General features: G+C 41.4%; 1 protein-coding gene across 1 annotated transcript in view; it reads right to left on the reverse strand.

Moving 5' to 3' along the window:
• Nucleotides 1–15,645, reverse strand: part of NAF1 (nuclear assembly factor 1 ribonucleoprotein) — a 39,420-nt gene extending 23,775 nt beyond the window's left edge. Inside the window, exons 1-2 of the mRNA XM_002720551.6 lie at nt 15,151–15,645; nt 11,636–11,810 (exon numbers count right to left, since the gene is read on the reverse strand). Of these exons, the coding sequence (XP_002720597.3) occupies nt 11,636–11,810; nt 15,151–15,482 (507 nt within the window). The 5' untranslated portion in view covers nt 15,483–15,645. The remainder of the gene's footprint in view (nt 1–11,635; nt 11,811–15,150) is intronic.
• Between the last annotated feature and the right edge of the window lies 1 nt (nt 15,646).

Genomic DNA, 15,646 nt, shown 5'->3' on the forward strand with positions numbered 1-15,646 from the left:
ATATTTACTATGCAAGTCCTCCTTTGTAATGTTAGTACATCGTATTTTTCACTTTCCAAATCATACTGACTGGTGTTTCCAGAATGCCAACACTTATCAAGCAATTGTGGCAATGGTGGCCTCGATGTCATTCTATTAGAAGAAATGTTTCAAATGTTAAACATGATGCATTCTGACTGAAATAATGAAATTTTAAATGTATCCATCTATTCCTGCAGTCTTGTTAATCAAAAATGATTACTGATCATCATCAGATGTCTTAACAATGAGATCATTACAAGATTTTCTCTTGTCATTCAGGCTATAGGATCTGATGAAGTCCTGATGTTCTGCTCCAAAAAGTAGCTGACCCACCTAGCATGAGGAAAACAAGGGAAGATACACAAAGTCAGAACCCTTGTGGTGAGGCAGGAATTCAGCTAGTGGTCAAAAACAGAATCTGGAGTGCTGGGCACAGCAATTAAGATGCCACTTGGGCTGCCCACATGCCAAACTGGAGCACCCAAGTTCAAGTCTCAAATATGCTTGACTGAAGTTCCTGCTAATGTGCACCCTAGGAGGCAACAGGTGATGGCCCAAGTAGCTGAGTCCCTACCACCTAAGTGGGAGCTTCAGCTTGAGTTCTGCACTCCTGATTTCAGCCTGGCCCAGCCCCAGCTGTTGTGGTTATCTGGAGACTGAACCAGCAAAAAGAAAACTGATCTCTGTCTCTCTGCCTTTCAAATAAATGAAAATACATGAATAAATAAAAATGTTAATAAGACACATCTGGCAGGTTTCCTTAATTCCAGTCACTGCCTTGTTTCCAACCTGCATTTAAGAATGAAGTTTCTACTACACATTGGGAGGATCTCTGATTTTGTGCAGAAACAAACTTAGGGGAGAAAATCAGACCCAGGCACCGCTATCTGTGATCATCACACAGTTCCAATTTTAGTTCAGTGATCCTATTACCCTGCACCACAGGAATGTACATACAGTTTCCTGAGCACTTCTTTACAGGCGTTAAGTTGCCCCTTGACAGTAACAGAACCAACCTCCAAAAAGGAATGCTCACGAACACTCTATCATAAATACTTTGCAGAACACAAAATAGATACCAAAAAAACAAACAAAAAACGCTAAATACTGTACACAAACAAGCAAGAGATAAGTAAATGAAACGAGTGTTCTGCCTTATAAAGTCCAGTTAAGTGAGGCAGTATATACTTGCCTTGAGAATGGCAGATATTTTGGTGACTGAATCAAAACAAAACAAACCTCTTTGATCTTCTTAATGAGCACAGAAGACGACAGAGGGAAAAATGTCCCAAACCACATAACAAGAATCCATCCAAAAGATGTGCTTCTTTGAAGATCTCAGTCAAGTTCAAAGAGCCAGAACTTCAGCAGGTTCAGAGAGGAAGCTCCATGTATTGTCATGTCAGATGGAGCAAAGTAAGATCTTACCTTGATATCTGGATGCCAATGCCACCATATCTTCCCTAACTATTAAATCTAAAGTACCTTCCTTTCTCTGAAGGGAGGAGAGAACCTCCACTTTGACTATGACCGTGTCTAAACAAGATAAGAGTCGGAGAACTCAAGGGGCTTCCATAGCCTTGGAAACTCATGACTGGAGCATAGGGAGATTACTGATGCCATAGACAGGAGTGTCAATTGGTAAAGTCAACAACAGGAGTCACTGTGCACTTACTCCTCATGTAGGATCTCTGTCCTTAATGTGCTGTGCATTGAGGCTTAATGCTATAATGAGTACTCAAACAGTATATTTCACTTTGTGTTTATATGGGGGTGCAAACGGTTGAAATCTTTACTTAATGTACACTAAACTGATCTTCTGTTAAAAAAAAAAAAAAGAAAGAAATTATCAATTCCCAACTTGACTCTCACTGGGATTAAACATGACAATAGGTCTGATCTGATTTCATCATCATTTAAAAAAAAATCATCTATTATTTTTCACTTTATGTTTCTGTGTGGGAGCAAACTGTTGAAATCCTTACTTAATGTATACTAAGCTGATCTTCTGTATATTAAGATAATCGAAAATGAATCTTGATGTGAATGGAAGGGGAGAGGGAGTGGGAAACGGGAGGGTTGTGGGTGGGAGGGACGGTATGGGGGGGGAAGCCATTGTAATCCATAAGTCGTACTTTGGAAATTTATATTCATTAAATAAAAGATAAAAGATAAATAAATAAATAAATAAAGTGTACTATTTGGTCAAAAAAAAAAATCTAAAGTACCTTCCCACCACCATGCCTAGTCATTCTCTTTATATTATTCTGCTGTTTTATTAAATATATTATTGCTTAAAATTCTGTTTGCTTACATAATGTCCATGTCTCTAACCACACAATAAATCCAACAATTAACTAAGATCTGGGCAACTCTGCTCACTGCTGGAGCATCAGAAAGATGGTAAGCACACAGTAGGTATCTAGGATCTATTTATTAAATGAACAACCAACTTCATCAGTTCAGACTAAATAAAAATCTCAGAAGTCAGTCTTTTTAGTCAGAGCAGAAATCAGATAATGAAAACATAATTCAATACAAAATCCTCAAGTAATAAAAAAGACCTGAACCCAACCTTCTCAAAAATAAAAATAAAAAAAAAAAAGAAACAGGAAAAACAATAGGCTTTTAAGAAACTTAAGTGTCTAGGACTTAGGCAAAGGTTTGATGGGACAAACACTGTAATTATCAGATGAACACCTGGCTCCCTGATAACAAAGCAGCTGGGTCTAGTAAGATCAGTATTATCAGTTGTATAATCTCATAAGGAAATAAAAACTACTGCTTCTCCATCTGTGAAGAAGGGGCATATCCATGTGATAGTCAAGACACACACACACACACACACACACACACACACACAAGTAGAAAAGATGTCCAGAACACACTCTGAGGCTCATTACCATTCTGACAGTGCACGCAAGATATAAATAGATAATGAGGGAAGAATGGGAGAGAATGACCCTCATCATAACTGAAAACACAAGACAGGAAGTCTACTTAAAGCAGGTTAGGAACACTTCAATATGAGTCTAGATCCCCCTATGATGCCTAAGGATAGACGGATGAATGAGTGGGAAAGACTCCTTTTATTTTACTTATCCAATACTATACTATAACTATATTTGACTACATAAATTTAATTAAAGCTAATTTTAAAATCTGGCTGACAGTCACACAAGCCACCTTTACCAGCACTAACTACAGCATAAGAAAGCATGGGAGGGGCCACAGTTGTGGTAAAGAAGGTAAAGCTACCACTTGTGGCACTGGCATCTCCAATGGGCACTGGTCCATGTCCCAGCTGCTCTACTTCCAATCCAGCTCCCTGGGACAAGCAACAGAAGACAGTCCAAGATAGCCGGGGAAAAGCAATGGAAGATAGTCCAAGTGTCTGAGGCACTGCAACCCACATGGGAGACCCAAATGAAGCTCCTAGCTTCCACCTGGCCCAGCCCTGGCCATAGCGGCTATCTGGGGAGTGAAACAATGAATGGAAAATCTCTCTCTCTTCTTATCTTTCAAAAGAAAGAAAGAAAGCATTGATAGAGAATATTCCCACCATTGCAAAAAGATAGACTATTTTCACATAACAGAAAAGCCCTCCGAAGGGCCGGCACTGTGGCGTAGTGGGTTAAATCCGCCTCCTAGAGTGCCAGCATTCCATATGGGCATGGGTTTCAAGTCCTGGCTGCTCCAATTCCAATCCAACTCTCTGCTATGGCCTGGGAAAGCAGCAGCAGATGGTCCAAGTCCTTGGGCCCCTGCACCCATGTGGGAGACCCAGAAGAAGCTCCTGGATCCTGGCTTTGGATCGTCACAGCTCCAGCCAATGTGGCCACTTGGGGAGTGAATCAGCGGATGGAAGACCTCTCTCTCTCTTTGCCTCTCCTTCTCTCTCTGTGTAATTATAACTTTCAAATAAATTAATAAATATTAAAAAAAAGAGCCCTCCATTACGAAACATAAATCCTGGTACTAACAGCATGGATCTGTTTCCAACCATTAATGCAAGTGTAATCTTAACACTACATTATAACAACATGGACCAAATCACTATGAAGTCACAGTGCTAATCCATATACATCACTTAGGAAATGAAAATGTGTACAAAAATAAGTAAAAGTTCTAGACAGTTAATTCAAATTTTAACAACATAAATATTGTTCAACTGAATGTAATAAAAAAAGAGAGTACACTAACACAGAAATTATATACCAGACCTGAACACAGTAATTACTATGATTCTGTGGTAACACTCAGAACTACAGCATTAAAGAAATCAAAGATCCTAACCACCCTTCTGAAATATCCATGAAAGAACAATTATTGTCAGCCTACTGTCAGCCTATTGTTGTTAGCAATTATGTCAAGCTATTACTAGATATAGATTCTCTAAACACCTGTAATGCCTACAAAATTAGTCAAGCAAAATATTCAAATGAGCAGCATATAACATCAAAAATCCACCCTACTAAAAATTAAGTTATTGCCACAGCACGTAAAAGTGTCTAAAATTTCCATTGTAAAAATTAAAGGGGCAAATGTATTAAAAGTGGCCCTTTGAGAAGTTAACATACACATTTCAAAACGTCCTTGACTTCTGTAGCTATTCTGAAGGCCTATTACTTGGCAAAAATAGTATTAATAGTAATAATTTGATGACCTTCTAAGGTAAAATATCTAAAGAACATTGATTTGGATTTCCACTCACAAATATAGAAAAAGGAGAGCAGAGATGGCTGGGGAAGGAATCAAACATTCCAAATACAAAGTAATTCGGTTTGGTGCTGCTAGTCTGGGGAGAACTGAGAAAAGTGAGAAAGATAAAATGAAATTATCTGACCACTTTTCTCACATTACCCAAAAAGAGAGGACATGCATATGGCAGCCAATTACCTGATACTACTTGGTGAGCCTTCACCTTTCAAATATAGTTGAAAAGTAGGATCCAATCCCTGGAGCACTGAGAGCCAAGATTGGATTTTTTTTTTCCTATAGCTGGTAAAACATATTGGAAAAACAAAGGGTTAGATGTGTACATTCTTTTTAAGGATTTATCCAGTTATTTATTTGAAAGGCAAAAACAAATGGCCACAACAGCCAGTGCTGGGCCAGGCCGATGCCAGAAGTCAGAAGCTCCGTCCTGGCCTCCTCCCACACGCATGGTAAGGCCCCAAGCCTTTGGTCCATCTTCCATTGCCTTCCCAGACACATTATTAGGAAGCTGGATTAGAAGTGGAGGAGCCAGGACTCAAACCAGCATTCCCACTTGGAATGCCAATGTTGTAAGGGGAAATTTAATCACTGTGCCAAAATACCAGTCCCAGGGCTATAAACTTTTTGTAAATTATCACCACATTTAAAATTTAGCCTAATTCATTAACTGTTTCAGGGAAAGTAATTTTACAAGTTTCTATGAAACTCAGCTATTTCTTTAACTGTCACTCATAAGCATTAATGCCCTTACACTGTTGTATATGGCAGAAAACACTGACTCAAAGTAGACCAGTAAATATTTTCACCTACAAAATCAATGTCAATACTTCACCTGGAAGTGTCTTTATATTTTTGTTTCTTAAAGGAACAAAATACACTCATCCTTTTTTTTCTTTAAAATTACTATCACAGAAACAAATTCCTAAGAGTATCTTCAAAAATTGACTCACATAAATGTAAAACTGAAATAAAGTAATAATCTCTCAGTAAGAAAAAGAGGCCAACAATGAATACACGAGTCACTCAGTATATCGTCAATGTTAACTGAGGAGCACATATTTCATCAACTCACTAATTCATACATCAGTAAGATAAAATCACTGTAAAGTAACTCCAAAATGCCATAAAGTAGCCAAATTTTTCAGAAATGCTAAAAGGTTGAAAAATGTTCATTTTAGAATTCACAAGACTAGCTGCATGGATAAATGAATGAATACGCAAGCATTCCTCAAGCTTCTACTACGTGAGCTACACTGAGACCGTAACTGCCATGTGACAGGCATGGCCTTTTCCTTAGCAATATTACAGGCTCCTCTCTTGTCACTCCATATACATCCCATCTCCTTTCAGTCTGAGTTCAAGCTGTATGCCTTTCTTGACCAATACAGTGCAAGTTACCAAGTATCTCTCTCTCCATTCCCAGCTGACAGCTTCCTATTTGATGTACCACTTATGCATGACACTTAGTCCTTAACACTGGTGTCACTTTGCTTCTAGCACAAGTTTGTCTTTGACTTTCTTTAAAAGGTTGTCTTTATCCTCCACAGTAATCAGCATAACTCACTTAATAAAATCTACTGGGGAATAATGGAACCGAAAAAATGGATTGCTCCTGTATAATAATAATCATATGTATGAATATACACAGGACTTGTATGGACACTCTACTGAAAAAACAGAATTTATTTGAATTTTAAGGTATCATTCATGCTTCATGTAAGCTTTTTGAAATAATTTCAAAATGTAAAGTATAAAATTTTAATTTGTTTAACAAATCTGAGCATTAAATTTTGAAAAACACCAAGGATTACTGAAAAATAATTGCCTTTCAAGTAACCAGCCTTTGCTGGTTTGAAAAGTGTGCAATCGATATTCTAGGATAGAATGCAAAAATTCCAAATATACATGGAGTCACAAAACACTTGAGTTGAAAAAGGCCTGCATTTAGGACAAAACTTATAAACCAAGCTAAGACCTTGAAAACAAAATGTTCAATTAGTAATTAGTAGTGAAGATCTAAGTGTAATACAATTATATAGCTGATGGGATATCAAATGGATATGAAATACTATTCTGCATTTTCTAACCATTTTGAGATGACCCAGATATTTCCATTGGTCATGTTACAGTATGTGTCTACAATGCCAAAAATCAGAAGCAAATACAGTACACTCAATCTAGCTACACATTGGACTTCTTATATCACAGGCAGTCTTCAAATTATAAAGGTTCAATTTTCCAAGAATTGCTTCCAAGAACTTTTGGTGATTCTACATCATTTGCACAAACACATTATTATCCCTATTGAAGTATTACCTATTTTTCATCCCTATAAGCCAAGATGGGGTACCTTTTTCTGCTAAGGGCCACTTGGATATTTAATAGCATCTGTAGACCATACAAAATTATAAATTTAAAAATAAGCCTGGTAAAAACTGACTGAATTTCTTTAAAAAAAAATTATCTGAAAGGCAGAGTTAAAGAGAAAGAGAGAGAGAGAGCGAGAGATTGATCTTCCACCAGCTGGTTCACTCCCCAAATGGCCTAGGCTGTTCCAAAGCCAGGAGCCTGGAGTTTCTTCCAGTTCTCCCACGTGGGTGCAAGGGCCCAAGGACTCGGGACATCTTATTGCTTTCCCAAGCCATGGAAGAGAGCTGGATCAGAAGTGGAGCAACCAGGACTTGAACCAATGCCCATGAGATGCCGGCACTGCACGTGGTAACTTTACCAGCTACACCACAGCACTGGCCTCAGTTGACTGAATTTCAAGACCCGCTTGTAATTGCCTTGGTAGGGGTAGAACAAATGCCTTCACAGGCCTTATATATCCAACAGGCCATGTTCCCCACCCCTGCTATAAGCACACAGAAGACAATACAATAGGCATTCATTTATAAAACTCAATTCTAATTAAGATTCTGAAATATCACAATGTCAAATATTTTTATGCTTCTTAATTTTTAATTACATTTAATGTATTTCAATGAAGAGCTTGCACAAAAAAAAAATGCTGAGAACATTTTTCAAAGAAAACTTAATTTTCCAATTCATTGAACCACTGAATAAATCCTATGTAGGTTAATATAGTTCCAAAGCTGTTAAAATGCATGCTGCCGGGGCCAGCACTGTGGTGTAGAAGGTTAAAGCCCCAGCCTGCAGCGCTGAGATCCAGCTCTCTGCTATAGCCTGGGAAAGCAGAAGACAGCCATGTGTTTGGGCCCCTGTACCCACGTGGGAGACCCCGAAGAAACTCCTGGCTTCGGGTGGAGTGAACAAGCAGATGAAGACCTCTGTCTCCACCTCTCTCTTTTTAACTCTTTAAAATAAATAAAATAAATCTTTAAAAAGAAAAAAAAAAAAAAAAAAAAAGATGTATGCTGCCTTAATAGTTACCATGCAGGTTATACATAAACTTTCTTGGCATTAATGGAGGGTTATGTTTAAAAGAAGTCTACCTGGCTCAACTAAATGACATAATCATGATATTATGAAGACAGCTAGTTAAAGATTCTCCATTGCCTCTAAGGCTCAATAATCCCTCTTGTATTTCTCTTCTCTAACCACTTCAACTTCTTGTTGTAAACTGAATTATAATTAAATCTTCAGATGAGAAGATTTGTCTTTAACCCAATTCCAAAAGAACTGCAGCTAAGATTTAATTTTAAAAATAACAATGTCAAAGTTACTTTACTGTAGTTACCATATATGTACAACCAAAGTTCTGCACAGACCGTAATTATACCACTGAGAAATAACTTTGCAATAATGGCAAAGATTTAGAGACAAACCCAGAGACAACATTCTTGCTTGAGAAGCACAATGATTAGAGGTAAAACTTAAGCTCAACATGCCTGAACTGCAGCAGGAAACTACGTAGAGGATGAAAACACTTCAGAAGGGAGGACATGAACCTGGACTCTGTCAGGCATGGCTATGTTCTCGAAATCCCTGAAGGGCCAGCACAAACTCTAAAACTGATATTAGCCGCTTAGCATATTTGAATTTATGTATGCTTTTTAGCAAAGTTATATAGACTACTACAATAACCTTCTTTAAAATTTCATTGGGTAATTAAATTAATAGACCACAGAGAGCTAGCAGCTACACACCACCTAAGACAAACAACGCTTTGCTGCCAAAGTGCAGGTGATGTATCAGAAGTCCCGAACAAACAGTACCACGGCAATCAGAGCCAGCTGTAGCAAATGAGGAGCCACCTCCTAGGAAGAAGGGATTGTCATTTCCTACAAAACAAAGACAAAACTATCCTAAGTCCCAAATGCGAATAAAGAAATCTAACACTGACCAGTGCATGGGGAAGCTGAAAGTAAAAGATGTCAGAGATAGAGCCCAGGATACAAAAATCCATCTACATCCATGTACATTAAAACATTAAAAAGACTGTTCTACAAGGTAAATAGAGGAAACCAGCCCATAAAGAAAGAATAAAACGGCATTGAGAGAACTCTAAGAACGTCCAAGAGACATATAAAAGCAGCAGCAAGATCTGCCTTAATAGCCACTGTAGTTTCTAGTGGTTTACATGGGGATGACGGCACACACGCAACACCAACCCTCCTCAACAGGCACACACATTCACACTCCCTTTCTGTCAACTGCTCTGGAGAGAGGGTCAGCCTTCTCTACACCAGCCACGTGCTCTGCTAAGCACTTCCTTTTCCGTAGACACTCTCACACTCTCTCCTACACACTTGCCCACAATCAGGAACAACTATGGATTCATGCCCAAGCAATTTGAAGACCCATTCCACAAGCCTCAGTGATTTGTACCAGGCTATTTACCAAGCCTCAGATAAGTCAGCAGAAGTTCTCCCCATGAGTTTCATTCAAAGTATCTGAAGCGAAACTCCCAGCCCTAACAGGCAACAGAGTCCTAAGGATACTGAGAACTTACAGCCATAAACTGGTATTCAGAACCAAGCCATTCTCTTCCCTTGAACTTCACAGTTGAGATCTTCAAGAAATCCTAATAGATTCTTTTAGAGCCCTAAGTCAGAGATTTAGGGCAAACCAAAGGATACATCATTGTGCTACTTAACTCTACCAGCAGAATGTTCTAAATGACCAGGTACTTCTAATAAATCTCCTTTCTAATCACGAAACTATAAAGTGAAGTTAATCAAGAACCTAAAATTAAAAAAATAAAGACTGCAATTGTCTCTTCTATCCTTTCAAATGATCCCTTTGATCTGTCATAAAAAAGAACCCATCAGTCCACTGTTCAGTTTTGGGTTTTTTTTTTTTTTTTTTTTTGACAGGCAGAGTGGACAGTGAGAGAGAGAGACAGAGAGAAAGGTCTTCCTTTGCCGTTGGTTCACCCTCCAATGGCCGCTGCGGCCGGCGCACTGCGCTGATCCGATGGCAGGAGCCAGGTGCTTCTCCTGGTCTCCCATGGGGTGCAGGGCCCAAGCACTTGGGCCATCCTCCACTGCACTCCCTGGCCACAGCAGAGAGCTGGCCTGGAAGAAGGGCAACCAGGACAGAATCCGGTGCCCCGACCGGGACTAGAACCCGGCGTGCCAGCGCCGCAAGGTGGAGGATTAGCCTAGTGAGCCGCGGCGCTGGCTCACTGTTCAGTTTTAAAAGTTAGAAAAATACTTCACTAGTGAAAATGGAATTTTCTGATACAAGTCAAACATACACTTACACAATCCAATAGCACTTTTAACAATTAAATATGTCTATCTCTGCTTTATTAAATGTCAGTCTCCCTCCACTACACATTATGAGAAGAAACTGGATTGATCTTTTTTACAGCACCTAGCAAATGACAACTGTGTTACAATTTATCAAAAGAATGCTCTCACTCTATAATCATATATTACTTACAATTGAATTAACTCAGTATCTGTAATGCTTTATAAGGACTACAAAGACCAGAAATAAGCTCAGTTCTCAAAAAACATGATCCCTGGCTTCCATGTGGCCACAGACCCTTTCTGATTTTTCTGATGATAATATGGGCATAATTATCAGAGCAAACAAACTATAAGATGTTTGCATTACATTTCAAGGTATTCCCAAGGTAAGCATTCCGGATCTAGTAAAATAAATAATACAATGATATACATTTACAAAAATACTACAACCTTTTATTTATTTTTATACATGTAAGGGAGGACTTACACAGAAAGGTGGTCTAGATATAGACAAGAGACCAAACAAGTCTCCCAAAGCTTTCAAAAAATTGCTACATGAGGTGGCAGCCTTTGTGAAAGGTTATTAAGAGTTATCAACACAGATGTAGCATGAAAAAAATGAATCTCAGCATACAAATCGAAGTTTTCAATGCATAAAGCATAAATGAAGCAGGAAATTTATTTTAAGGAGAGAAAAAGAGAAACAGGGTGGGCATTAAGCCTAGCACTTAAGAAACCAACACTGAAGTGTCTGCTTTGACTCCTGGCTGAAGCGCTGGCTTCCAGCTTGCTGGGAATGCAGACCTGGGAAGCGGCAGCGCTGCCTCAGGGTCAGGTTCCCACAGGGAGACCTGAACTTAGTTCCCAGCTCCTAGCTTTAGCCAAAAAACACTTCCGCAAAGACATCTGCCCAGCAACTGTCTGTTCAGCTTCAGACTGGCACCACCGCTGTTGCTAATTCTTGTGCCCAAGGGTGATTTTAGTCAAGTATCTCATGTAATTTTCCTCATTGGCCCTTTAGAAGCCCCACCCCCTCCCAGTACATCTTTGAATACACTTGTAGTTTACTTGAGCATGTATATTCCCATTGCAACACTACTGGATTCCCAAATAAATATCTATTTTCTGGAGAATCTCTCTCTGAGGTTTACTTAGGCTGAGGCCAAGTAAGATCGATATCAGAACCACAGTGGTGTAAAACATGCAAATTAAACTTAACAGATCCAAGTACTTACATTAAGAAGTAACTCATCTTTTGTTTTAAGAGGAAAATTCTTACTTTCCTTCTCAACTTGTAAATCATCTTCTCCATCTGACAGCACTGGAGGAAATGACACACGAGATGATGAGGAGGAGGAGGAAGATGACGATGATGAAGAGGAAGAGCTTGAACTATCTGAATCTGTCTCACTGTAGGAAGAATAAGTTGAAAACTTGGTTGAGTATTATGTAACAATATTAACACTATTCAATTAGGACCTATCTACTCTACATGTTTACTCTATTGCTGGTCTAATTCAAATCTAGCATAATTGAAGTTGACTACAGTACTGGAAAGTAGTCTTTAATCCACCAAGAACATTTTCAAAACCCTGCTAAGACCCAAACATTCCTTCAATAATTTCATTTATTTCAATAATCAAGCACATGACAAATCGTTGACAAAAGGGAGCTCTAGACAAAGTCACCTCTCTGTCTCCAACACCCAGATTAACTCAACTGCCAATAAAGTTTCTTCGCAGTCTTCAACTTGAGACTTCAACAAATCTATCTGCTGAGAACTCCTTTGGTCCTTCAGATTTCCACAGACAGTGTCACCAGTAATCCACATCTCAGTTTAAAATTTGTTCGCTGGCTCTCTGCTCCCACCCCATTTAAACGCTGATTTTTAACAGTTCCACCCTCATCACTGGCTCTCCTATCTCTGTACTCTGCATGAACACTCTCATCCTCTAATGATTTCCACATCATCCATGTGCAGACTAACTTCTAAGTCTTTAGCCGTGACACCTCTAAACGCCTCCCTTAGCCTCTGGATGCATTCTGGTCATCTATGGATGAATGACCTACATATACCTCATACTTGCGTCCTTAAAAACAAGTGGGAAAAGCACATTCTGGTTTTTGAAACTGCTTCTCTCTTTGAACTTCCATGTTACTGCATGGCTTAGTCTTTAAAATCCAGCCACTAGAGTTTGAAACTTTGGAATCATTTTGAGCTACTGCATTCTCACACCAACGATAAAATAAAGTCCTTTCTCCAGATGGGTAAACATCAGTCCTATTCCACCTCGTCATCTAAACTTCACTGCTATTATGGCCCTATTCCAGGCCTCCACTTTTCATCTACTTTCCTGTTAACAGTTTTAATGCCAATAAATAACCACCTTTTCATTCTACTGTTGTCATCTTCTCCTACTCATGATCTCCTATCCTAATCACTCCATGTGCTCACTTTAAAAACAAAACTATTACAGGGGCCGGTGCTGTGGCGTACAAGGTTAAGATTCCGCTTTTAGCGCTGGCATCCCATATGAGCACCAGTTCCGGTCCTAGCTGCTCCACTTCCGATCCAGCGCCCTGATAATGTGCCTGGGAAAGCAATACAAGATGGCCAAGGTACTTGGGCCCCTGCAGCCACATGGGAGACCCAGAAGAAGCTCCTGGCTCCTGTTTCCGGCCACTGCAACCATTTGGGGAATGAACCAGTGGATGGAAGCTCTCTTTCTCCCCCTTTCACTCCTTCTCTATTTCCGCCTTTCAAATAAATAAATAAATCTTAAAAAAAAAAAAAACTATTACTGGACATACACATGATAGAATTACTACTAATTTTATCTGTGATAACAGCATTGTATTTAGTAGGAGAATGTTCTCAAGAATGCATGAATTAAAGTGTTACAATGTGTACAATCATCTTTAGAACAGGTCAGTAACATATTAAGAGGCCAGCGCCGTGGTATAGCTGGTTAGAACCCCAACCTGCAGCGCCAGCATCCCATATGAGTGCCAGTTTGAGTCCCAGCTGCTCCTCTTCCAATCCAGCTCTGTTATGGCCTGCGAAAGGAACAGAAAATGGCCCAAGTCCTTGGGCCCCTGCACCTCCATGGGAGACCTGGAAGAAGCTCCTGGCTCCTGGCTCCGGATCAGCTCAGCTCTGGCCATTGAGGTCATTTGGGGAGTGAACCAGCAGAATGGAAGACCTCTCTCTCTGGCTCTACCTCTCTCTGTAACTCTTTCAAATAAATGAAGTAGTTAAAAAAAATATATATTAAGAAAATAGTTTCAAAGTGTTAGTAGTTGTTAAGTCAAGGTGTAATTACATTGGTTTGTACTACTCCTTATACTTTTTACTAAGAAAATAAACATACAGAAAAGTTTAAGAAGTTTTTCCGTAAATGCACTGTGTATGTGTACAAAACAAGTCACATCCCTTAGCATGACACCTCAGAGCCTTTTGCAAACAGGTTCCTGGGAACTCTCAAAATCCCACCTCCTATCACCTCTCACGCAGGGCCTACATCCAGCATACAAGTCTATATAACTTTTCACATCCCCCTTTATTTTCATGACCAAGTATCATTACCAGTGCTATTTCCTCGCCTGAAACGCCCTCAGCCCAGGAAAGTCCTTCTGTACAGGCTCCTTAAAAGCTCAACACAGATAGGTACCACCTCCTCCGAGGCCCTCCTTACCCACCAAAAGCAGAATTTACCTCCTTCCCTAGCTCCCGCAGGACTTTTTCCTAACTACGAAGAACGGGAAACCAAAGACAAATGCGTCAAAACATTGCCTCGCTAATAAAGGCAGATAGCTGTCGGTTGGCACTTTTTTCAATTATCTGTCAAACGTGGTGTCCAGCCGCTAAGTTGTCCTATGGGGATTCCATATCCCCATATCTGCTTGAAAACTTGTCCCAGGTCGTCCACCACCACTTCTCGGCGGCACGCACTGCGAAGTCCGATGCCTGGCCGACAGCACTGCTCGCTGGCTTCTTGCTTCCTCTCAGTCTCTTTCATGCCTTCTCCTCCACTCTTTCAGCTGCTGACTTCCCCGGAAAACTGCTCCTCCCACGTGCCTGCCTGCTTACTTGCTCAGCACCCTACCTAACACACGCAAAGATTCGGGGACAACGTTCGGTGTGATTTAGCATCATTCCTCACGTGGATGGCCTCTCTCTGCAAAGAGGCTGCATACAGAGGATGGGACAGGGGCGGGGTGGGGAGACTTTTACAAAATGCGTGCAGAGCATTAACTACTACCAAAAAGCAAGGTTTGGCTAATTCCATGAACATACTCGGATTCTATTCACGTCACTGTCAAAAGAGCTAACTTTCAAACAGTCCAAAGGAAACCCTGTACCTCGATTTATCCAGTTCAACAAACAAGATCATCATACGCTAAACTTGACTTTAAAAAAACAAACAAACAAACTCAGCCCTATGGTGAAACTCAAACTATAACCACAAAGGTACATCTCCCAACTGAACTTGACGGGATAATCCAATATCCCCGGGTATTATTAGTCTAACTAAAAAGGAATGCACTCTGCACACAGTACCTCTCTGGGTACCAAACCCGGGAGAGAAGCGAGCACTGACGGCCCAAGCCCAGGCTCACACGTGACTGCAGGGCACGACCCGACAGGTGCGCCCGCAGCACCTGCGCCCGCCTCGCTGGGGCCGGAGCACCCTCGGGGCGGCTAGGCCCCGGCCCCTCCCCGCCCCTCCGGGGCCCGCCAGCACCCGACCTGTCGGAGTCCGAGTCCGAATCCGAATCCGAGGTGCCCAGAGAATTAGGGGGCTGCGCTTCCGCCTCCTCGCCCGGGTCCCCGCAGGGCGGCGGCGGCGGCGGCTCGGGGCTCCCGCCCGCGACGGCGCTCAGCGCAGGCTGCGGCGGCCGCTCCCCGACCAGAGGCGCCTCCGCCGTCTGCCCTGTGTCCAGGGACCCCGCATCCGACTGCACCGGCGTCTGCGGCGCTGAGCTCGCAGCGTGCGGCGCCGGGCCTTCGCCACCCCCAGGGCCCGGGCCGCTGAATTTCAGAGTTTCCAGCTGAGCGGCGGCGGCCTCCACCACCTCCATGGCGCCGAGCCTGAGACAGGGTCTTCCTCAGGTTCTGGTGCAGCGTTCCCACAACACGACACAACCACAGCCGCGGGGCAAGAGCGCGCGGGCCAACTTCCCGCGTTTCTCCGGGAACGAGACGCGAAGGAACCCGGAGACACGCCCCCACCGCGCTCGCGGCG

Source organism: Oryctolagus cuniculus, chromosome 8 (assembly GCF_051225735.1).
Source record: "Oryctolagus cuniculus isolate XC-2025 breed Fujian yellow rabbit chromosome 8, ASM5122573v1, whole genome shotgun sequence".
Classification (NCBI taxonomy): domain Eukaryota; kingdom Metazoa; phylum Chordata; class Mammalia; order Lagomorpha; family Leporidae; genus Oryctolagus; species Oryctolagus cuniculus.